This window comes from Eleginops maclovinus, chromosome 18 (assembly GCF_036324505.1).
Source record: "Eleginops maclovinus isolate JMC-PN-2008 ecotype Puerto Natales chromosome 18, JC_Emac_rtc_rv5, whole genome shotgun sequence".
NCBI lineage: Eukaryota > Metazoa > Chordata > Actinopteri > Perciformes > Eleginopidae > Eleginops > Eleginops maclovinus.
The window spans coordinates 4,518,470-4,541,520 of NC_086366.1; the positions used below are offsets into that span (position 1 = coordinate 4,518,470).

Sequence of the window (23,051 nt, forward strand, 5' to 3'; positions counted from 1 at the left end):
CACCTCTGACACTCTCTGCAACTGTGCTGATGTTTACGGATGGCTGGTCTTCCTCCCAGGATCCAATACTTGCGTCTCAACTCTCCAAAGACCCTCTCTGGCCCCGGATGCAGCAGGGACTCGTCATAGTGCTTAATGATGAGCTGCGTAGTGGGATGCTTTGGGTCCAGAATGATTGGGTGGATGATGTCTGGGTCTAGGTCCTGGGACCTGCGTAGTCTTCCTCCTACCCGCATCAGCCCAACATCTGGATCAAGCTCAGGAGAGAGTTGAAGTAGACTACTTTGCCTAGAGAGAGGCTTTCCTTTACGGAGAGCGCTGAGTTCTTCAGGGAAGCATGACTCCTGGGCTTGTTGTAGAATGAAGGTTTCCGCTGCTGCACCTTCGGTCACTTTGTCGGATTGAGTCAATGTTTGGTCAGTAGCGGTGATGAGGTCACTCCAGCTTTGATGCTTAGAGGCATTCGGCAATACACTGGGGGCAGCAGAAACATTCAGGCACGTAGCAGCCTTCCTCAGTTCTGTGCTGTCTGTGAGGGATGAGGTGTGGGAAACACCTGGAGCAACAGGCCAGCAAGTCTCAGGGTGCTGAAGGAAGGCAGGTCCGTCCGTCCAGCAGCTAGGTTGCGCCAGGTCACGCAGTGTCTTGCCTCGGGTCAGGTCATCAGCTGGGTTGTTTGGACTGTCCACATACCTCCAGTCATCTGAGTCTGTGAGTTCTTGGATCTCTGCGATTCGAGTGCCAACAAAGACCTTGTAGTGGCACGACTCTGACTTCAACCAGGTCAGCACTGTGGTGGAGTCACTCCAAAGGATGGTTCGGGCCAATGACAAGGTAAATTCAGACTTCAAGGTAGTGGCCAACTGCGCCCCTACCAAGGCCGCGCTCAGTTCAAGTCGAGGCATTGACAACTGTCTCTTTGGTGACACCCTGGAGCGGGCCATGACGAATGCCACATGAACATGATCTTGGCTGTCATGGACACGTAAGTAGACCACAGTGCCATAGGCCCTTTCTGAGGCATCACAGAAAACATGCAGCTCTCTGTGTACACCTGACTGGTCAGCACAAGAGGGCACATAGCAGCGAGGCAGTCTGATGCTTGAGAGGTCAGCCAGTTCCTGTTCCCACTTCAGCCATCGGTCAACCAGTTCAGATGGAATGATGGGGTCATCCCAGCCTCGTTTGGTCTTCCACAAGTCCTGAACCAGCACTTTGGCCCTGGTGGTATAAGGTAAGATATACCCTAAGGGGTCGTATTGACTGGCCAGAGTGCGATAGATTAGGCGGAGTGTGGGAATCTTGATGGGTGTCACACGGTGTTTGTATCCCAGGCTATCAGGAAGTCAGCTCCAGCGCAAACCTAAGGTGGATTCCTGGGGGTCAATGCCAGCTTGAGAGAGCCACAAGTCCGTGCTAGCAGATCTTGCCTCTGGAGGGAGATGTTCGACAACGCGGGAGTCATTACTCGCCCATTGGCGAATTTCGAATCCCCCGCGAGACAGTGTGGAACGAAGTTTGTCCAGAAGTGCTTTGGCTGTGGCCGAAGAAGGGAAGCTTTGCAGGCAGTTGTCGACATAGAATGCCCTCAACACTGAGTTCATCACTCCCTCATCACTCTCTGGGTGCTCTTTGGCTTGACGCTGCAGGGCATAAATGGCGCAACAAGGACTACAAGTTGTACCGAAAGGTAACACCTGCCACTCATAGGTCTTTGGGTAGGTATCTTGAGCCATAGCTCGCCAGAGGAATCTTAGCAGTGGCCTGTCAGCAGGGAGTAGATGAACTTGGTGGAACATAGATTTTATGTCACCACTGATGGCCACGCTGTGCTCACGGAAACGGAGGAGCACGCCAAGAAGAGAGGGACCCAGAGTTGGACCAGGAAGAAGGCTGCGATTCAGATTCAGGCCATGAAGCTGGAAAGAGCAGTTGAACACCAGCCGGTGTTTTCCACTCGCTTGTCTGATGATGTGATGTGGAACATACCAAGATTCTGAACCTGGCTGATCATCTTTGGGATCCACCTCCTTCACATACTCCATCTCGACCAGTTTCAGGATCTCCTGGTTGCAGATCTCAATGAGCTCAGGGTCCTTCTTCAACCTGCGTTCAGTTCCTCGCAGCCATGGCAACAAGTTATGGGTTGAAGAGGTTAGCCGTGGACTGTTCGGTGCTCTGAGCAATGGGGTAGCATATCGAGACACTCCACCTGCTTCTTTCACTGCAGTTTTCGTCTCGAGCAGCTCCAGGCAATAATGATCCTGCTTAGAGCGGGTTACTTCCTTCTCCTTACGGTGTGGAAAGGAATCGAGTCTCCACAGTCTCTCCACATTCTCCATCAACTCAGCAGTAGCTGGGCAGGATACAGTGTTGCAGAGTGTGAACAAGGCTTGTACATCAGAAGTCTGAAGTCGAGGTAAGGCATTGGCTGGGCCCTGAACAGCCCAACCCAAGGCAGTATGGACGGCGATGGGTCCCCCATAAGGTCCCATGTGGACAGGCTCTTTGGGCACCAACAAGTGGGAATGATCTGAGCCTATCAGGATCAGCGGCCGGGCTTGGACAAAGTCCGGTAAGGGTAGGCCTCGTAAGTGGGAATACTCCCTCTGCAGGTCAGAGGCGGGACAGGAATGCTCAGCCAAGTTGAGGACAGGAGCAGTAAAGGCATTGGCTATAAGGAATTTGATTTTCTTCTGGCTCACTGGGGAGATTGAACAGGAGATTGTCTCACCACCAGTGTTGTGCGTGAACGAGTTCAAAAGAACGCGTTCATTGAACACGCTCATTTTTTCGTGAACGTTGAACTGAACGCAACACATTTTTCAATAAAGAACTTGAACGTGAATTAGTTCACATTATGTGTCATGAACGGCAGACATCACTGTAAATGAACGTTGGCATTTGTTTTCCATTGAAAACTGAGTGACATCTGTTTTCTCTTTTGAAACGCAACGAGAGAGAAAGTTCCTCCCTCCTGTAGGTGCTGCTTAAATCATGTATCAACGCAGAAATAGTTTTGGCACTGTATGCGCAATGCATTGCGGGCAACGTAGTGTCCGGCTGAGAATAGTTGAGTTGAATAGTTGAAACGTACTGGCTTCCGCACGACGTTACCCATTATGAATTGCAGCAGAGCGGCTTAGGCATAGCAACGCCGAGAGCGCGGAGGGCTGGAGGCTCGAAAGAGAGAGATACAGAGACCAATGACGAGAGTGAGAGAAAGCGCTGCGATTAAAAAAAAACAAAACAAGATGGCTAGTGGAAGTGATGGCACGGAGACGGACTCCGATTCTCCTCACGAACATTTAAAACAATTTTACACTCTTGCAAACCAAGACCCCGACGGCAAAAATCTTTCCTTCCTGTGTAAGATGTGTCCACCTGCGCAGCAAAAACAAGTTAGGACATCGACAACGTCCTTCTCGAATTTGAAACGGCACATTGAATTAAAACATCCATCCAGTGTGAATGCAATTCAAGAGTTTTGCTCATTTCATACACAGACATAGGTATATATAATATCATATATATCAAATAATATATTCATATTTCATATTATATATTCTTTATTTAATTGAATGCTAGTAGATTTCATTGCACTAAGTATAGAACTGGTCTATCTTGTCTGTATTGCTACAAGTTTCAGCACCTGTTAAGAAACCCACAATAGCAGTGTTATGAGCAAATGTCTACAATGAACAGTTTCAAAGAACGTATAGTGATTTCTAGCTCTTAGTGTGAAAAAAAGTATTTATTTGAATATCTCACGAAAAAAGTGAAATGAACTGAACTTTGAACTAGTTCAGAATTAAAATTGTGAACTTTGAACGTGAACTGTTCACTTTGAGCATGTATGAACTGAACTTGAACTAGTTCAGAAAAGCTGTGAACTGGCACAACACTGCTCACCACTTATGGGAATCACCTCATGACGCACAGTTCTGAGATTCAGGACCTCTTCTGGTCCTTTTAGTTGCAGCTGGGACACTGCAGAGGTTAGGATGATCGTTCTTTCTGAACCATCGTCAAGTATGGCATATGTCTTCAGCCTCTGCCGGCCATTGATCAAGAAAATTGGGACTACCTTCAACATCACACGGGGAGATCTGTTTGGCTGATCCATGTACAGAGTGTCTGCAGAACAAGGTGCACGGACGAGCAGATTGAGGGTGTTTCCCGTTGCTGATTTCTCTGAGCCATGGGGGCCTTTAGATGTTGACGGTTGAGGTATGATGTTATGCAGGATGGTGAGATGCAACTCTTTGCAGACATTGCAAGGCTTTTTGAGGGTGCAATTATCTGGCTTATGACAGCGGGCACATCTGTAGCAACGATCATTCCTCTCTATCCAGGTTCTCAGTTGTGACGGGCTAAATTCTTTAACTTTCGGGCAAGTTCCCAGGAAGTGTTCCTTGTTGTTACAGTATGGACAAAAAGGTTGGAACTTGGGTTTCCCATGGATTGTCATCCCCCTTCCATGGCTTGGTTGAACATCAGGCTGGCTCTCCACAGTGGCGGTGTTGCTCAGGTACATCGTGGTCGGCGTCGCCCTTCTCCCCATGTTCTTCTGGACTGGCTCTCGTCTCTCCACTGACGCAGGTCCCGAGACTTGTTGGGCAATACTCTTGGCCCGGGCTTTAACCTTGAGCCATTCTGAAAAATCTTCCAAGGTGTATGATTGTTCTGAACCCTCTTTCAAGATGCCACGAAGCAAACAGTGCTCAATGAAACTGTCTCGGTTTTGAATGGGGAGCTTGGCAAGAAGCCTGTCTACGTGAGAGCCACACCGTAACTCCCTTCCGTCTGCACCTTCCACTGACCTCAGCATGCCAATCAATGAATGTACAGAAAGAGCGAAGTCCTGGAAAGCGTTGCTGTCACCAAGTCTGACAGGTGGTGAATTGAGGATGCTAGCTATTTCACTTTGGACCAACTGCCGTGGCTGGCCATACTTTGCCTTAAGGGCAGCAAGAGCGGAAGTGTAGGGAGTTGAGGCGTGCATATAGGACTTTGCCAGTTTGTATGCACTTGGCAGCCTCAAGTGATCCATAAGGACCTGAAACTTGTACTGTTCAGAAAGGTGAGCGTGGATATCTAAGAGATTCTCCAACGCCATGGTAAGCAGAACAAAGTCACTTTCCTTTCCGCACTCAAAATAAGGCAATCTTGGCTTCGGGATGCCAAAGGCAGTCGCTACTAAAAGCTCCATTATACTAGCGCCCTCTGATACCCTCTCAATGGGGTTAGGCAAGGAAAGAGGTGCAGGTTTCTCACGAACCGGATCTGAAGGCCTCTGACTCCTGGCCGGACGAGGTGCGGTCAGCGCTATGTGGTGAAACAAAGGAGGTGATGGAGCCGCATGCTCGGGACTGGAAGTCTGAAGTAATGTGTGACTCTCAGCAGTAGGATCAGAAGTTGCTGCTTGACTCACAGCATCTACAGGTAGACTCACAGCTGGAGGTAAGTGGTGGTACGAAAGAGATTGTTCACTCACTGGAACTTGATAGGAGACCGATGTCTGAGGAACCTCAGGGGGAGCCTGCTGCTCGGAGAACAGATCAACAGGTTCAGCTGAATCCAGGACTCTGGAGCTCAGGGAAAAAGGAGCAAGCACTTGAGGTGGGTCATTCACACTGGACATAGCTGGCGGAGCGGGTGGATGTTCTGTGGTCATTCCTACATCCCCCGTGAAGGATGTGATTAATCGAGCCTCTTCCAGTTCTCTTCGGACTTTCCGTAGTCGTCGCTGTAGAGTAAGAGACCGGGTCATCCTCTCTCTCTCCTTCAAAGCTTCTTGTGCTCGCCTATCCAGTTCTTGTGCCCGTTCATCTATAGCTTGTTCCTCCTCAATCTGACGCTGTATCTCCTGCAGTTCTCCAAGTTTCCTCCTCTCATCGACCATGGCCGCCTGTTGTGGGGTGAGCTCCACCTGTTGGCTCCTGCGTGAGCTTCGGGAGCTTCCACTAGCATAAGTGGAGCTAGAAGAGAAGGCCGTCTTCGACCTTGGTGGTGGCTCACGCTTGTCGCTCTTGCCCCTGGATCTGCCAGGTCTCACATCTCTCAGGTGGATCGGAGCAGATGCTGGCTGTGTAGCTGGCTGTGGAGCGGGCAGTGGAGCGGGCAGTGGAGCGGGCTGAAGAGCTGCTGATTCAAGCTGGACATAGTCGTGGGTAACTTCATAGTCCTCTTCTTCTTCCTCCTCGACTGTCGTCTCTTCCTCCTCCACTCCTCGTTCCTCAGCGGCTGTGTTCTCTCTCAGCGTCTGATCAGGGTTTTCATGGTCATCCGCCTGGACATCAACAGCACCTGGGGGTGGAGGCGGCAGTACGGCTGCTTGGCTGTGACGAGGGAGGCTTTTGGGCTGGCTGGAGAGTTTCCCATCAGGATCCAGGAAGCCATAGCGGTCAGGTGGACGTCTCTCTCGTGTAGGTCTGGATACCGTCCCCTCACTTCTGGTTCCAGCTTGGGGGGCCTTCTCTGGCAACGTCAACTCTCTTGACTCCTTACCGTTGCCTGCCATGGTATCACTCACTCAGTATCCGGCTCGAAGGACCATTGAAGGAACTGTAGGGGTGATTTGGTTCGGGGAGAGTGAGTGTGGCGAGCAGACAGGGTCTCGGTCAGAAGACCCAAAGGGCAAGGATGCAATGAGGCAAGGAGAAGGCAGGGTTTAATGCAAGAACCAGTATTTATTTTCCCTTTTGGTCTTGATTATTTTGTGTGCTGCATGAGAAAACAAAGAAACAATACAACTACAATTAAATAACGAAGTGGTCAATCAAACAGAGAAACCAACAATCATGTGCAAATACACAATTCAGAACTAAACAGCAAAGGCAACGAACAAGCAACAATCATGTGTGAATACGCAATCCACAACTAAACAGCAAAGTAACAAACAAGCAACAAACAATTCCCACATGGCTCCTAGCACATGTCTGAGAACAAAGGGATCAGCAAAACTACCACAAAGGCATACAAATGAAACAATAAACAATGAATTGACCACTCACGTTAACTTGAAGACGCACACTTCAGGATATGTGGAGGAAACTCAGGACACAGGGTTAAATTGGTGTGCTGGCAGGGAGTGCAAAGGATGAACTAAAGGGTGAGCAGGCTATTTATAGTCTCCGCCCCTTAGCTGGCAGGTGGAGTGGGATTCAGTTTGGCAGATTCACCATATTAGAAAGATAACTGAAAAAAAAAAGGACGAAAATCCAGGGAGTCTTTTCACTAACTCATATCTGGTTTTAGGACTCATTCCTGCACCACTCTCTAGTTCTTACACACACATAAACCCCTGGTTCTCCCTCACAGGTCTATTTCGAATAGCGATGTGTTCTAGTTTTAGAGAGCGATGCCATGGCTCCCTGTGTGCATGGACGCAGGGCCATGTATCAAAGCTGTCTGCTCCTCTGCGTGGGAGGCTGCGTTGTTTATGGGCTCCTGAACACAGGAGCACCGGGAGAATCAATCTGTCTGGAGCGAGGCCAGGGCCCATAGCGAGAGCGCAGCCTCAGGCCAAGGATGCCCACTGCTGGGTTAGAAAGCAAGGCTCCATTGTTCCCATCCAGCTCCATGATTAATGGCTGTCTCAGCTCTGAACCCCGGTCAGGCTTGTAATCATAGGAGGAGTCCGTCAGAGGCAATCTGTCACTTTTTAATGAACTGAGGTCCAGAGCTGGCACGATTCAGACGCACTCTTTGAAAGTGATGGGCCTGGATATAGGATAGGTAGATGATGAGAAATATGAAATATGCCTGAAGCAAAGATAGGGAATTGTAGAGTAGGCAGCAACATACTGTAGTCGTCTATAAGGGAGAAAGGTGTGTTATTTAATTTTGAACCCTCAATGGACCTCAATGGAAAGTAAGTTAGTGAGTTAGTTAGTAAATCCATAAGTAAGCAAGTAAATAGGCGACTAAGTAAGTAGGTAAGTAGACGAGTAAATGATAGGTTAGTAAGTAAAAAACTAAGTAGTTAGGTAAGTAAGTAAGTAAATATGAAGGTAAGTAAGGAAGGAAGGAAGGAAATAATAAAGTAATGAAGTAAGGACATAAGTAAGTAAGTATGTAAGTCAGTAAATAGGTGAGTAAGGATATACGTGAGTAAGTATAAGGAAGGAAGGAAGCAGAAGAGTAAATGAGTAGGTTAGTAAGTAAAAAAACAAAGTATTTAGGTATGTAATTATACAAGTAGTAAGGAAGTAAGGACATAAGTTAACGAAGTATGAGGTCAGTAAACAGGTGAGTAAGGATATAAGTAAGTAAGCAGGCAGGCAAGCAGGCAAGCAGGCAAGCAGGCAAGTAAGCAAGCAAGTTAGTGAGTAAGGAAGTAAGGACACAAGTAAGTATGTAGGTCAGTAAGTATAAGAAAGTAAGTAAGTAGACGAGTAAATGAATGGGTTAGTAAGTAAAAAACTAAGTAGTTAGGTAAGTAAGTAAGTAAGTGTGAAAGTAAGTAATTATGCAAGTAGTAAGGAAGTAAGGACATAAGTATGGAAGTAGGTAGGTCAGTAAATAGCTGAGTAAGTATAATGAAGTAAGTACGTCCCTTGGGTTTCACTGATCAGTGAACTTCAGATGCTAACACTTTGAACATATACTGACCATTATTTTAAAACTGAAGCTTAATTCAGCCCAAAGAAAAAAGCAATAGGCTATTATCCTAAAGGCAACAATCAAATGTTCACATTGTTTGTAGTTTGTGTTATTTAAACAGCGTGTGTGTTTTCCATGTTACATCAACATGCCTCAACATGCCATAAGAAACACCCCGGTATCAATTCCATCATTATGAGGCAGAATTGATGTCCCTTAACCCCACCCACTGCTCACATCCTTTAGTTGTACTGAGAGAGAGCACCACTTACTCTTAAACAAGTTCATACTCGAAGCCCTTCCTGCCTTTTTTCAGTGTTTGTAGTGTTATAAACTACCATATATTATTTCAAACTTTCTTATCTTCTCGTGTAGTGATGTAAAACTAATTTGAGGAAAGTGTGACATGGCATTCAAGCAGACTTTCTCTTGATGGATTGTTGGCCAGCTGGTTCATGCAGTGAAGCTAATAAGGCCAGAGAGATTAGGAGAGTCAGGAGGGCACGCACCGAGGGGAAACACAGGAAGTGTTGACTGACTCCTTAACGCTGAAGCATTACCCAGCTGCTTCACTCTCTTACATCAGAGTCTGAATGAGAAACAGTTCTGTTGCCAAGTAGGTTTAAGGAATGTGCTTGGTGCATACAAAGACACAGTTAGAGATTAAACCATTTTAAAACTATCACAACATTCAGATATAGAGGCAAGGCAAGTTTATTGATATAGCAACTTTCAACACAAGGCAATTCAAAGACTCAGACATTAAGAGCATTAAGAAATGGCTTTTAAAAACAGTTATTAAAAAAGCAAAGAGAATAAAATGAACATCAAACATGAATAGCACAGATAGTTATTACAGTGCAATGTTGGATAAAAATAGTTCAATTAAAAGCAGAATAAATGTTTTCAGCCTGGATTTAAAAGTAGTAAGAGTTGCAGCGGACCTGCAGGTTTCGGGTAGTTTGTTCCAGATAGAGATAGAGAAATATTGACCCCAAATATAAATCATTAACACAAAGTAAGTATAGTAAATTATGTAAAATACTGATGAAAATTCACAATATTTAAATGAACAAGATGTATTTTTCTGCATTTTATTCTCACCATTGTTTCCTTGTCACTATTTATTTCCCTGTATGTTTTACTGTTGGAGGAGCCGGAGACCTAAGATCCTCATTCCCAAAACAACATCGTGGATATCGTGCATATGACGATAAATCCCCAAATGTTCTTGAATCGAGTCTTTGTTTTTAGTGTCAAATAAACCCCACAAATCCATGAGTTGATACTGTTAGGGTATTAATGCTCTTTTTCCCACGCTTTCCTTCTCCAGCGTGCTCGCAGGGGACCTATGGGCCGGCCTGTAACAGTCTGTGTCGGTGTCAGAACGGAGGCTCGTGTGACCCCGTGACCGGGAAGTGCGTGTGCCCCCCCGGGGTGCAGGGCCTGCTCTGCGAGGATGGTTTGTATACATTCCTAAAGGTACACACAGGTGGGAATACTAAAACCAGACTGTTAGGTGGTGCTCACATACACTTCTTTTACTTTTGGCCCTACATATGAAGCAATAACGAGCCTGATTAACGGAGCTATTTTGAAACTACATTTCATAGTCATAAAACAGTCAATTCTGCAGGTAAAATAAGGAAGAAATCCTCAGGGATTATCGGAGGATACTGACGTTAAAAGCAAATTCAAAGTAACGTCATTTCAAAAACACCGCTTAGAATCAAAAAGCAGCAAAAAATGATCCTCAGAAATGGTTTAATTATAAGATTGTTAGAAAGAGACGGACACAACGTAATGTTGAGTTTAACAATTTGCCTTTTCTTATTCTTCTTCTTGTATATTTTTATAATCTTGTGACCCACTGAATTCATGTCGCCACACTTTTAGGGGTCCTGATCCCCAGGTTGGGTACCGTTGCTCTTCATTATCCTTCACTGTTTCCTGAAACTGCCCCAGATGTTGTGCACTGTCCTAAATATTTCTGACTTTAACTATAATCCTCTTGCTCTTATAACACAGAAGCTCGTTTTACACAAGTAGGAATCGTGTTCTAAAGCTGCATTATTCATGTTAACAGGTTGTCCGACGGGTTATTTCGGGAGGTTCTGCCAAAGAAAGTGCAACTGTCCCAACAACGGACACTGCCACCGTCTGTACGGAGGATGTCTCTGCTCTCCAGGACTGTACGGCCGCTTCTGCCACCTGCGTGAGTACCAATGACCTCTTTATAATACCTACTGATTAATGGTGCTGATGATAGTGTTAAAACAGTGGTAGACCAATGTTACTCTGGGGGCCAGTTATTTATGAGAGGGGCAGATTTGATGAGGAATAAAGACAGTGTTTAACATTTTAACATTTTTAATCACTATAAAGTCATAGCCCACAAAAAAGAACATGAAGAACATGATTGGTGTTTGTTTCGGGTACAAGAAAGTCACAGTCTTTGTATTATCATAGGTTCTTCTTTCACAGGGGGGCACAGCTTACTGTTACCTCTACTCCCCTACATTTCTCTGACAGCTTTAGTTACTCTACAGATTCTGATCATTATCTAATACAAAATATAAATTGACTAATAATTAGAGGTTTAGATATCCAGCAGCAGTATTTAGATGAATTATGTATAATTACCTCCACATCTAACAGCTGTGATGAACACATTAACGCATCAATAATCATTATCCAGTCATTTAATATTCATGATTATGAAATGGGTCATTACGTTGCGTAATGACCCATAACAAGTTTGGTTTCTACGGTGGCCGACAGGTGCCAAATGAGCTACAGCTTCAAAGAGGAAGCAGATATAAAAACGAATATGTGCCCAAAACAAATGAAGTAACATCTTCAGCAACTTGGATGGAAATGTTTTGCGTCGTTGTGATGCGTTTGCACCGGTCGGCTAACATACTTTATGTAACAAAAAACAAAAACAAATGATGTGAAACCATTAATGCCAATATTAAGGTGTCATGATGATTAAAATACAATTGGATAAAACTTCAAACTCTGTACATTGTGTTAGTTTTTACTTCTACTACTAGATTATGTACAAATAGTCTATATGATGTAGGCTACACAGAGCCTCATGTTTGCTCTTCCTCACTGGCTGTACTCAGTCGTTTGGAAGGGGGCACCAGGTGGGACGGCAGCTCTCGGGGCAACCAGTGTCCCTCCAGTTTCCCCTCGATGAGGTGGACCGCCAGAGCAAACTCCTCATTGTCCAGCATGCCGTCCCCGTCCACATCCGACAGCCTCCAGATGTGAGCGAGCACGGAGCTGGGCAGCAGCGTGGTGGTCATCCACTCTCGGACTTTGGTGCCGCTCAGTTTACCGTCGTTCGGACTGAGGTTGTAGAAAATCTCGTCGTACTTCGGCTTGTATTTCTCCACCGCCCACTCGTCGAAATCCGCCTCGCCGCTCTCGTCGTCTGTCCTGAATTCCTTGAAAGGATCTCTCTTGTAATGATCGCGCCTGAATGTTCCCAAAAATTCCCCGTCCAGAACTCCTGGGAGGGATTTCTTCCTCTCCTTCCTCAGTTCCTGTTGTTGGAGAAGAGGCACCAGGTTTGCAATGTCCGTGGCCAGGAGTTTATCCAGGGAGGCCATCAGACTGGGCTTCAGTGTCTTGAACTTTGAGAAATCTTGACCTAAAAGCTTCTCCTGGAAAGTAATGCAAACACGTGTAAAGTTTAAGAGTTGTTAAATAAGTTTAAAAGATGAATTAAAAAAGCGATATTCAACCTGCATCTTGGTGCAGTCGGGGAAGTCGCCCGCTGGGACTCGATGCTGTTGCTGGATCTTGGTGAAAATGACCGGAAGCTGGTAAATCAGGTTGTGCTTTTTGCTTTCCTTGCAGAAAATCGTTGGCATCTCCTGCTTCAGATAGCTGATAATGTGAGCATGAGCCTGGTAGGAAAAGAAAAGAGGAATCAGAACTTCATCTCAGTAATAAAGGGTTGAAATGGAACAAAGAGATCTCTTACCCTCAATAAACGTGCCCTCTTCACCAGGTCATTCAACTTGCGAACTGCAGCATTGCGCGGCAGGTTCCTGATGTCGGACAGCAGATCCTCCTCCTCCACCTCGATCAGCTGATAGTGGTCGCACATCTGCCTCGGCTCTGACCAGAAAGATCCGATGTAAACCCTCAACACCTCTGGGGTTCGAAACACTTTCCCCAGCGACCACATGAGGGAGCCGTACACCCTCATGAGCTGCTGCGAGTCCACCCTGTCGGCCTTGTTGAGAACCACGCGCAGCTTGTCCTCGTAGCCGCTCAGTGCCCCGAAGGCCCGAGTGAGCTCATCGGAGAACTCTAGTTTATGTGCATCAAACAGCAGGATGATCCGATCCACCCGCTCTGCAAACCAGCGCAGCACTGCTGGGAAGTCGTAGCCTGGGGACAAGGAACGAAAACACGGGGTTCTCATTAGAGCTGTCTGTAACCGGGCAAGCCTCTGTGCCTCAACACCTAGAGGAGCATGCAGATCCCAGAGGCTTTAACTGGTTGCAGGCCATGTCAGCTACACCCATAGATTAATGTGTTCATAATACAAAGGGGGAGACAGCTTTTTCTTCCTGCTTGTCTCAGCCATATTACTTACAGCTGCTGCGCCTCTGAGTTCAAGTGTTTGAATTTCAATAGGCTGGAATATTATTATTGTAATGCATCTGCTTCGGCTCTTCTCTTACCAGGAATTTAAATCATCCTGACAGCGACAACACTCTCCAACTTTCTAAAACGGAATATTTGGAAGTAGACCCATAAACTTTGAAGAGGAAATTATTTACCACGACTCAGTTTTCTTCTAGCAGCAGTTAAGATGCCAGGTGTGTCGATGATGCTGACACTCTCCAGGACTTTATTTGGCATCTGGACGCACTGAAACCTGCAGAGAAATATGCATTCAAATCCTTTTTATTAAATGAATATCAATGGGATTGCTTCACCCTGCAAAGTTCGTTCAAGTACGTCTCCAAAGGCAGAACACAAACACAAGCATCATTTCCTGTCTGTTCCTGTCACCTGTTCAGAAAGGCGTTTCCAAAAGGGTCGAGGTTACGAAAGGGCTTTTTGGGGTCCACCGTGAGGGCATTTCCAGGGATGATGCCTTCCACCTCTCCGTGCATGAGGGCAGTGAAGCAGTCCGTGGTTGGCTCTGGTCCAACTCTGCTACCAAGGAAATCTTGTTCTATGAGATACCTGAAATCCAAACCAACATCATAATATCAGTTCAAAAACATTCAGCGGATTACTGCCACAAAAAAAGGCATGGATGCTCTGACTCCTACCTGATGAAAGTAGTCTTTCCTGTGGAGTACTGACCCATCACCAACACCATGGGTTTGTTCTCGAACTCTGCGTCCTCGTAGCTCGGGGAATGAAAGTGACTGAACGCGTAGTATTTCTCAATCGGCATCAGCCTCTTATAATAAAGGTTCTTCAGCTCCTCTGTCACCATGTTGACATCCCCCAGCGTCTTAGGGTTGCTCCAAAGCCTCCGTAACGACATGGTGACCAAATTTCTGCTCTTGACTGTGGAAGCTGCTCGCTCTTCTAAGACCAGTGATGGAAGAATGTGCGTGAGGAATATTATCAGAACCTCACAGCTGTCTGCTCCATCCTGCAGCGGGGACAGTGAGAGGGTGGAGAGGGTGTAACCAGAGCCTGCAGCTGCACCTAACATAAAGCCAATGTCGAGAGGGACAGGGTGGAGTGGAGTTCGTTTTTTTCTGTAGCTGAAGAGGGAGAATCTTGGCAAAACTTGTGCAGATTGTTCATGCAGAGATGATGAAAGTCTTAAATAACACTCGATCTGTTCAAGGCTTCTTCTAATGTGAAACGATTGTGAGATTAGAAGCTTTGTAATCATACAGTAACGATGCACGATGCGCCATCATTTCTATGATATCATTTCAGTGCAACCGGAGGCAGAGGTCCCATGACTTAAAACTGGCAGAGGTCTGGAGTTGTGATAACATGGTTGCTGGGTGTGTTCGCTTTGCTCGTATTAAAGTGTAATCTGATCGTCCAGAAGGATTCATTTGGACATTCTTCTCTTAATTAACTATCGCCACTGTTACTTCAGCAAACAGAAGTTGCTGTGAATTTGTTTTCTTTGATTAACCTTGGAAAAAATAAGCGTTCCCTGATGTTGTTCGAGGGAAGTTTTGCAGCAAGCAATTCATTCTTGAATTTTTTTGGAGTCTGTGTTGCATTTATTTCTATATATGTTCATGTGTGTCAAATTGAACTCCATTCGTACAATTTTAGTTGGTTACTCCACAGAAATGCAGCATATTTTGTCTCAAAAAAGTCAACTTCCTCTTATGTAACTGCCTGTTTTTAGTTAAAACAGCTTTCAGCTATAAAACCATTTATTTTCCAGCTGATCCAAGAGTGTTTATTTCGCTCAGGAAGTAGGAGCCTTTCCCTAAACCCATGAGGAACACTTTATCCTTTAATTCAACAGATTGTTTTACTTAAGATTTAAAGGACACTATGAGTGTGTACTGAGATGTGAGTAGAACTTTAAAGTTACATAGACTGTAAATACTCAAGTACAAATCTTTCGTCACAGTATTGGAGATAGAGGACATATTCTGCTCATTTTCAGGTTCATATTTTTTAATTTTGTTCCACTACTGGGACATGTCTCCAAGCTTTAATGTTCAGAGAGTTCTTTATGTTTCTCATACTGCCTGTGCTGCAGCACTTCTTTTCACCCTCTGTCTGAAACCAGAGTCCAGTCTGCTCTGATTGGTTAGCTGGCCGGTTCTGTTGTGATCGTTCAACAGCTGAGAGATGTCCTGCTACTACCTATCACGTAGTATTGGGATAATTTATTGGAGCGCTGGACAAAAGAGTGTTAGATAGTGATGTAGTGGGACTTTAGACCATTTACAAGCACAAAGAACCTACGTAACACACAACAGGAAACCCCCCAAAACACAATAGATCCTCTTTAATGTCTTTAGTTACAGCCACTGCTCACCATACAAGCATCGGGAACATCTTGTGTCTTTGTCTGTTTTCACACTGATCTCTCCTCCTCAGCTTGTCCCAGGTGGACGCACGGTCCCGGCTGTTCCCGGGAATGTGACTGTGTTCAAGAACATTCCTCTGGCTGCGACCCCAAAACAGGAGGCTGTTTCTGCAAAACCGCCTACCACGGACCACAGTGTGAGAAAGGTAGAAGCACTTCACAAAACAGCCAACTTAATTTCCCTAAAAGTAATTGTTTAAGATCTGAGTTTAGTAACATTTTATCCACACAGCTTGTGTCCAGGCTTGGGGAGAATCCCACTTTGATCGTGTATGTGTTTATGTCCCAATGCAGAATGTGAGCCGGGCTTCTTTGGTGCCGGCTGTGAGCAGCCATGTGACTGTCCAGGTGGAGGGTCATGTGACCCCCGGACCGGAGAGTGCAGTCAGAGATGTCCGGCAGGTCTTCACGGGGATAAATGTCAGCTGGGTGAGTGAAGACTTTTTAACCTGAACAGACATGACATGCAGCAGAGGAGGATGACTGAATAAGATGCAGAAAGCAGTCATTGTTCATTCATTTGGTTTGTTTTGTGTTTGGCTTGATGATGGTTGAAAGGATCACACTTTTTTGTTTTTTATTCTATACTTTTGTTTGATTGTTAAAGAGGACATATTCTGCTCATTTCCAGGTTCATATTTGTGTTGTGTCTCTACTGGGACATGTCTCCATGCTTTAATGTTCAAAAAGCTCTTAATTTTTCTCATACTGCCTGTGCTGCAGCACCTCTTTTCACCCTCTGTCTGAAACCAGAGCCCAGTCTGCTCTGATTGGTTAGCTGGCCGGTTCTGTTTCTCGCTTAGAGATGTCCCGTCCCCTTAGCCTATCATGTGCAATGTGTTGGAACGCCAGTCAATAGAAGAGCAAGTGTTACATAGTGATGTCACTATGTTAAGGAAATAAACAAAAGAGTCCAATTGAGGCGTTTTGGGCAGGGGTGCGGGAAAGAAAGTCCCTCTGGATTTTGGCCTTTGCAGACCATTTACATGAATAAAAACCTATAAACCACACTACAGGAAAGAGAAAACACCCAAAAAACATAACAGGGCCTCTTTTAATCTATGATTTACTCCTCCATACTCCACAGCGCTCTCATGTGGCGCTAAATATCATAGTAAAGGCTCATTCCCTGTCAGCATGTGTGTGAAGTACGTGGGTTTGCACCCTGACACGTGCCTACATGTGCAGTTATTGTTTGCATACTTCATGCTTGTACTCTGGCGTGTCCTTTCTGATGTCAACACAAATGGATATGAATGACTTTCTGTGTTCCTCCCCCGTCATTAAGCCCTTTTCTATTCACTCCGTGCTGTGTTTGATGGATCGTGTGGATTAAGCGGGTGGATAAAAAAATGCTTTCATTGTATTTCACCTGGTCAACACAGGTGTTCCTTTTTACAGCCACAAATATGTGTGTGCCTGCAAAGTGTGGTGATACTGAACATTGTGTAGGAGGTAAAAACAAGACCTGGTGTCTCCATGGAGTGGAATAAGATAACTGAGCAGAGTTTCAGTATGTCAGCACCAATGAACAGTCCAGGTTTCGGCTTGCTGGGTTTGTCAATGCCAAAAAAGGCCAGGTCATGACAGGGGTAATTTACTATTGGCAGAGGCCGAATAAATAAACAGAAAAGGACTGAGTATTTCTTGCATTTCACTTTGTTTTGCAAGGTTGTGCAATCCCATCTTGTTTTTTTGTGTTCGCTTTTTTTTGAAAGGAGTTGTTTTCATGTGATTTTTGTCTCTAGCCTGCCCATCACTGAAGTATGGTGAGAACTGTCGTCTGACTTGTGGCTGTGGAGGAGGTCCGTGTGATCCTGTAACCGGACAATGTGTCTGTCCTGCAGGGAAGACTGGGAAATCCTGTCTAGAAGGTATATAAATGTTGATTTTTTTTTTGTGTTGCAATGCATTTTTGTTGAGTTTTAGGACATTTTAGACAAATGAAGTTGTTTTAGATTGTAGAGACAACATTTAAAAGAGAGAAAAGTTGCATAAAAACATCTGCAAGCTTTCTCATTTGCAAAAAACACATGTTTGTGTATGTGTATGCAACATTTTTGTTCCTGTACCTTCACTTCTCGCAAGTAAGACATTGTGTGGAGGTTTGTTTGCAGCTTTTGTGGTAGACAAAAGAAAATGTGAACTTAGTGACCTCAGCATTTCTAGTCTCCAACACAAACACCAGGGTATGTGTGTGTGTGTGTGTGTGTGTGTGTGTGTGTGTGTGTGTGTGTGTGTGTGTGTGTGTGTGTGTGTGTGTGTGTGTGTGTGTGTGTGTGTGTGTGTGTGTGTGTGTGTGTGTGTGTGTGTGTGTGTGTGTGTGTGTAATCTGTTTCCTCTCCAAAACAAATTAATTCCCTTGTAGCTTATCCACCATTTAATCTGGGGATCGTCCAAAAACATTCAAGCATAAGTGGCTGTAGGACTTTACTGAGGAATAGCTAACATAAGTAGCTTATTGCTCGGTCAATCTGACATATACTGGGTGTTCTGCAGCCTGCCCTGAAGGATTCTGGGGGATGAAGTGCCAATCAGCTTGTCCTCACTGTGAGAATGGAGGATCCTGCAACAAGCAGAGCGGTGTGTGTGAGTGCAGACCGGGCTTCATGGGGAGCCTCTGCCAAAATGGTGAGTTATTATCCAATGAGGTCCAAGAAGGAAAAACCTTTTATATGAGATTTGTGTTTTTTATTCAAGACTTTTTATTTTCAATTTCATTAAACAAACAAATTCACACTTTTATCAACTGTTCTTTTTGAATGAATTTTCAATCATGAAAAAAAGAATTAAATATGTACAAATAAAACAAGTATTTCAAGTATTAAAAACTAGCATTTAAAAAATAATATTAATAAAAAAAACAAGTACTTTTTCTGTATTTCCCCAAAAATAATTGAATAGTTCATTTGACGGTTTTCTATTTGACTGATTTGCTTTATATATCATTAGATTATTTAAGAGTTAGAAGCAGATGCTATGTGGTTGTCCTCCAATCTGAACAGTCTGTGGTTGGATCCCCAGCCCCTGCAATTACTTTACTTAACCCAAAGTTGATTGGCCCATGTGTGAATGTGTGTGACTTGAGCACCTTGTATGAATGTGTGTGAATGAGTGAGTGCTGACTTGTATAGTGTTAAAGAGACTTTGAAACAGCTGTATAAATGTAGTTTATCACTCTGATTCCCCTGTTGTTCACAGAGTGTCCCCCAGGTTTCCATGGTCCAGGCTGTGCAGGTAGCTGCTCCTGCCCCAATGAGGCTGCCTGTGACCCCCAGACCGGACACTGCGCCTGCCCTCCTGGCAAAAGAGGCCCTGACTGTGCAGCAGGTAAGAAGTGTGATAAATGATCAGTGTCGAAATCATATCAAACATATCTCTAACTGTTGCTGACCTTCTCAGCGTGTGAATCTGGTTACTGGGGCCAAGGGTGCGTGAATACCTGCGAGTGCAAAGAGATCTCAGCGAGCTGCGACCCGGTCAGCGGACGGTGTGTGTGTGAGGCGGGCTTCACCGGAGACCACTGTGAGAGGAGTGAGTGAACTTCTTAAATACCTCAGAGCTTCACATTTTAGGACACACTGCCACCATGGGGTAATTGCTGCGTATAACATCTTTTAAACCCATTCACAATCCTGAATTTTCAAGTGTGTTTAGTTTTATTTCAGTCATTTTTGCACTTTTTCTAAGGACTTGGAATAAAACTGAATACAAAGAGATGTAAATAGTTCATAAAAACGTTCTGTATGTAACTTTAGGAGCTATACTTAGCATTAAATGACAACACAAGACATTCCTTTATAGAATATACAGAATAAAATATACAAATGAGTCAGAGTTAGAATAAACTGTATTTAAATAGTTCAATCTTCTTATGAAACCAAATATAAACATAGCATACTATATACATTATTAATGTGTGCAAAATGGTTGCCGTTTTTTATTTAAAATGTAAATGCAGTGATGTAATGTGAGTACAATATTTGACAAAATTGTTCAGGATTATTGAAAAGAAATTAAACACACTATTGTTGTAAAGCTGGGACCAAGACTGCATTTGGTTTAGAGTTTAAGATTTAACATATCGTTTCGCTAAATCTGTCTTTATGTGATTCACTCCCTGATGTTCTCCTGTCAGTGTGTGTGAGTGGAAGTTATGGGCGGGGGTGTGCGCTGCAGTGCCGCTGTGAGAACGGAGCGCTGTGCGACCATGTGAGCGGAGCCTGCACCTGCTCACCTGGATACGCCGGCACCTACTGTGAAAAAAGTAAGACTTCCTTTTTGTTCCTGATGCTCTTCTTTATCACGCCTGATGCTACCAAATGTGCATGTTCTGTAAAACTGTGACTAATAATTATTAACTTGGAACTTCCAGAGTTGATTACTGACATTAAAGCAATCATGTTTCTATTAAATGTTAGGAAAGTGAATCAAAAACAATCAGAAAAATCTAAATTCTTGCCCATTTTTTAACATTTTGTCCACCTAAAATGTTCTATAAATAAAAAGTTGATGTTAATATATGTAAACGTCAGTCATTATTTACTGCTAACCTTTTGTTGTATTAAAAAACATTTCTATACAATATAAAAAATAAGCATTAGTTATATTTTGTATGTTTTTTCTCATAGTCTGAAAGAAGACATGTTATTGAAAGTAATCAAATCTTGAAAAGGACCCAAGTGTGACCACATATTTCTTTATATAGTGACTTAAATATGTAATTAGTGCCCTTCCCTTAAGTATAACACCTTATAAATAGATAGCATTGTGTTATTTATTCCTGAAAACCAAGGACCCTCCTCTCCATTGCATGTGACGTTCTCCTCGTTGCACACTAGAGGGCGCTGCAGGACAGTCTTCAGATTGGTTGTGTTTCCACCAAGGCTTGAGCGAATCATCACTCAGAGGTTATGAATCATCAGATTCTCCGTGTAATGTCATGTGCAAAACCATTTTCAAACCACACAAATCCCAAGATATAATTTGCATTCGTCATTCTGGGCTCGACGGACCGTATTTCACAGGCGTAGTCTCTGCCATCGCAAACCCTCCATTTAAGCTAATATTCCTCTCATCGTTGTGATGTTTTTATTGAACGGAAAGACACTCAAACAGTCCAAGAGTCCTAAGAAGGTAATAGAGTTGTTCTTGATTATAGTCCTTTGACTTGAAGTGGCCACATGTTATAAGTAAGTGTAGGATTTACTGTAAGGCCCAGAAAGTCATACCACCTCTGTAGTACGCGGGGCATCGTAAATCACGACCGTGTCACACTAGACCAGAGGGCTAGTCATAACAGTCTAACGGCCTCAGACGCAGACGTCACTCTGATTGGACGTCGCTGTGGAAATAAGGCTATCATTCCGACCAGATTCTGTTTTTCTGAAGGCATTCTCTGCTCAAACAGAGGTGTCCAGTTTCTCAGTCTTCTGCTGGGCCTCTTCCTCCAGGAGAGAGTCAGGAAGAGGCCTGCGCTGTGAGAAGGACCAGGTCTCATCTGTTCCCCAGGATCTAAAAAAAGAAAGACATGACTTTAGCGTTTGATTCTAGGTGGGCTGGTTTTTATAATGTTATCATGGAAATAACTAATGGAGTTTTATTTATAAAGCTTTATTGTGGTTGATGCTCGAGTTATGTCGGAGGAAACGAGCTATTGTGCTGACATGGGTCCTCACACCAGACCACTTCTTCAATTAACGTGCTTCGTTTTCTGGTCCGCAGCTTTGATGTCTGCATCAAAACAGTTTCAGTAAAAAGAAGTCTGGCTTTTAACATCCGCGGTATTGTCGCAGAAAACAGCCGTTGTTTGTGTTGTTGTTGTTGTTTTGACCCTCTTTCAGTGAATGGCACCAGGAAGTTTCTATTCTCTGTCCTCTCTATCCGCTCTGTTTCTATGGCCTGCTCTCCTGGCTGTGTGGTCCCTGGACCTGCTTTATGGGCTGACAGCAGTGGCTCTTACACAACCAGGGATCTGGAAATAATCCTCCTGTCTTAAAGAGCTCATTTAGTCTGGAGATGGAGTCTTTCAGCGATGGCACAGTGTGTGTGTGTGTGTGTGTGTGTGTGTGTGTGTGTGTGTGTGTGTGTGTGTGTGTGTGTGTGTGTGTGTGTGTGTGTGTGTGTGGCGGTGGACTGAATCCTCCGTGCCTAGCCCATAAACAAAGACTCAGTGAACCGTCTTCACTTACAAACCCTTGCAGACACTGTCCTAATATCTGATGACAGATTGCTGCTCTGTGGTTAGTATGGAAACCAGTCGCCCCCTGCTGGCATAAACAAATAATAAAGTGTCAGAATATCCCGTGAAGAGTTACTGCAGTGTGTGTGTGTGTGTGTGTGTGTGTGTGTGTGTGTGTGTGTGTGTGTGTGTGTGTGTGTGTGTGTGTGTGTGTGTGTGTGTGTGTGAGCGAGCTGTAGTAAACTATGAAAGTGCTTTAACATGTTGAGTTGATTACTGTTCCCGGGAAGAAGACCTTATTAAAGGGCAACATCACTCATTGAAGAAGTTTTATTTTGTAACATCATAGATTCCCCTGTGTACTACGGTGGCCGACCTGTGCCAACGCGCTACAACGGCTAGAGGAGAAACTAGCTGTATTTTCAAAAAAACACAAAGGTGCCAAAACACACGCAAAAGAAGAAAACATCTTCACCAACTTGTCGAAACATGTGCAACGTTTTTGGAGCACTGCATACATGAAACACTGCAAAACATTGGACATTAAAAGACGGTGCAAGAAGCTCAAAACAAAACGGAAACGGGGACACTAAAAAGTGATGCACACAGCCTGGACCGGATAGTTTGGTGACGTTTGTTGATTATAAAGTTGTCCAACTGTCACTGTTGGTGGAGTCTGTTAGCTAGCTAGCAATGTAATAATATCAGCAGGAATCACCGCTTACATGATAAATTCAGCCATTAAAACTGACATTTAGTCTCTTTCAAGCGTCCTGCCATCGCAAACCCTTCATTTAGATTATATTCCTCTCATCGTTGTGATGTTTTTATTGAACGGAAAGACACTCAAACAGTCCAAGAGTCTTAAGAAGGTAATATATTTGTTCTTGATTATAGTCCTTTGACTTGAAGAGGCCACATGTTATAAGTAAGTGTAGGATTTACTGTAAGGCCCAGAAAGTCATACCACCTCTGTAGTACGCGGGGCATCGTAAATCAGTGTCCGGTCACAGAGACAGTCGGCCAACTTTATAATCCCAGAACGTCCTGTCCCAGCAGTGTGCATCACTTTTTAGTGTCCCCCGTGTCAAGATGGTGAAGTCGTTCTTCATCTGCATGTATTTTAGGCACATTTGTGTTTTTATATTTGTATTGTTATTGAAACTTTCTCCTAATGGAAGTGTTGTTACGTGTTTGCCCCTG

The 23,051-nt window shown here is 44.4% G+C and overlaps 2 protein-coding genes across 2 annotated transcripts in view; one reads left to right on the forward strand and one right to left on the reverse strand.

Annotated features, from left to right (window-relative positions):
* megf6 (multiple EGF like domains 6) overlaps nt 1–23,051 on the forward strand; it is a 75,476-nt gene that overhangs the window by 35,183 nt on the left and 17,242 nt on the right. The window contains exons 13-21 of the mRNA XM_063907371.1: nt 9,941–10,069; nt 10,694–10,822; nt 15,679–15,813; nt 15,962–16,096; nt 17,416–17,541; nt 18,167–18,298; nt 18,869–18,997; nt 19,070–19,201; nt 19,806–19,934. Coding sequence (XP_063763441.1) covers nt 9,941–10,069; nt 10,694–10,822; nt 15,679–15,813; nt 15,962–16,096; nt 17,416–17,541; nt 18,167–18,298; nt 18,869–18,997; nt 19,070–19,201; nt 19,806–19,934 — 1,176 coding nt within the window. The remainder of the gene's footprint in view (nt 1–9,940; nt 10,070–10,693; nt 10,823–15,678; nt 15,814–15,961; nt 16,097–17,415; nt 17,542–18,166; nt 18,299–18,868; nt 18,998–19,069; nt 19,202–19,805; nt 19,935–23,051) is intronic.
* Nucleotides 10,960–14,302, reverse strand: LOC134880399 (EH domain-containing protein 2-like). The gene is made up of 6 exons (XM_063907338.1): nt 13,914–14,302; nt 13,648–13,824; nt 13,413–13,510; nt 12,605–13,017; nt 12,363–12,527; nt 10,960–12,281 (listed from the first exon to the last, which is right to left on the reverse strand). Exons 1-6 carry the CDS (start codon nt 14,132–14,134, stop codon nt 11,706–11,708), a joined length of 1,650 nt encoding a protein of 549 aa, XP_063763408.1. The 5' UTR covers nt 14,135–14,302; the 3' UTR covers nt 10,960–11,705.

Bases quoted from the DNA above. Each gene is read 5' to 3' on its own strand.
- LOC134880399 (XM_063907338.1), bottom strand. From the start codon at position 14,134: ATGTCGTTACGGAGGCTTTGGAGCAACCCTAAGACGCTGGGGGATGTC. The intron at 13,018-13,412 runs GTAAATAATTTC...CCTTGTCCCCAG, and splicing joins TAGAAGAAAACTGAGTCGTG to GCTACGACTTCCCAGCAGTG. The intron at 12,282-12,362 runs GTTGAATATCGC...ATTACTTTCCAG, and splicing joins CCGACTGCACCAAGATGCAG to GAGAAGCTTTTAGGTCAAGA.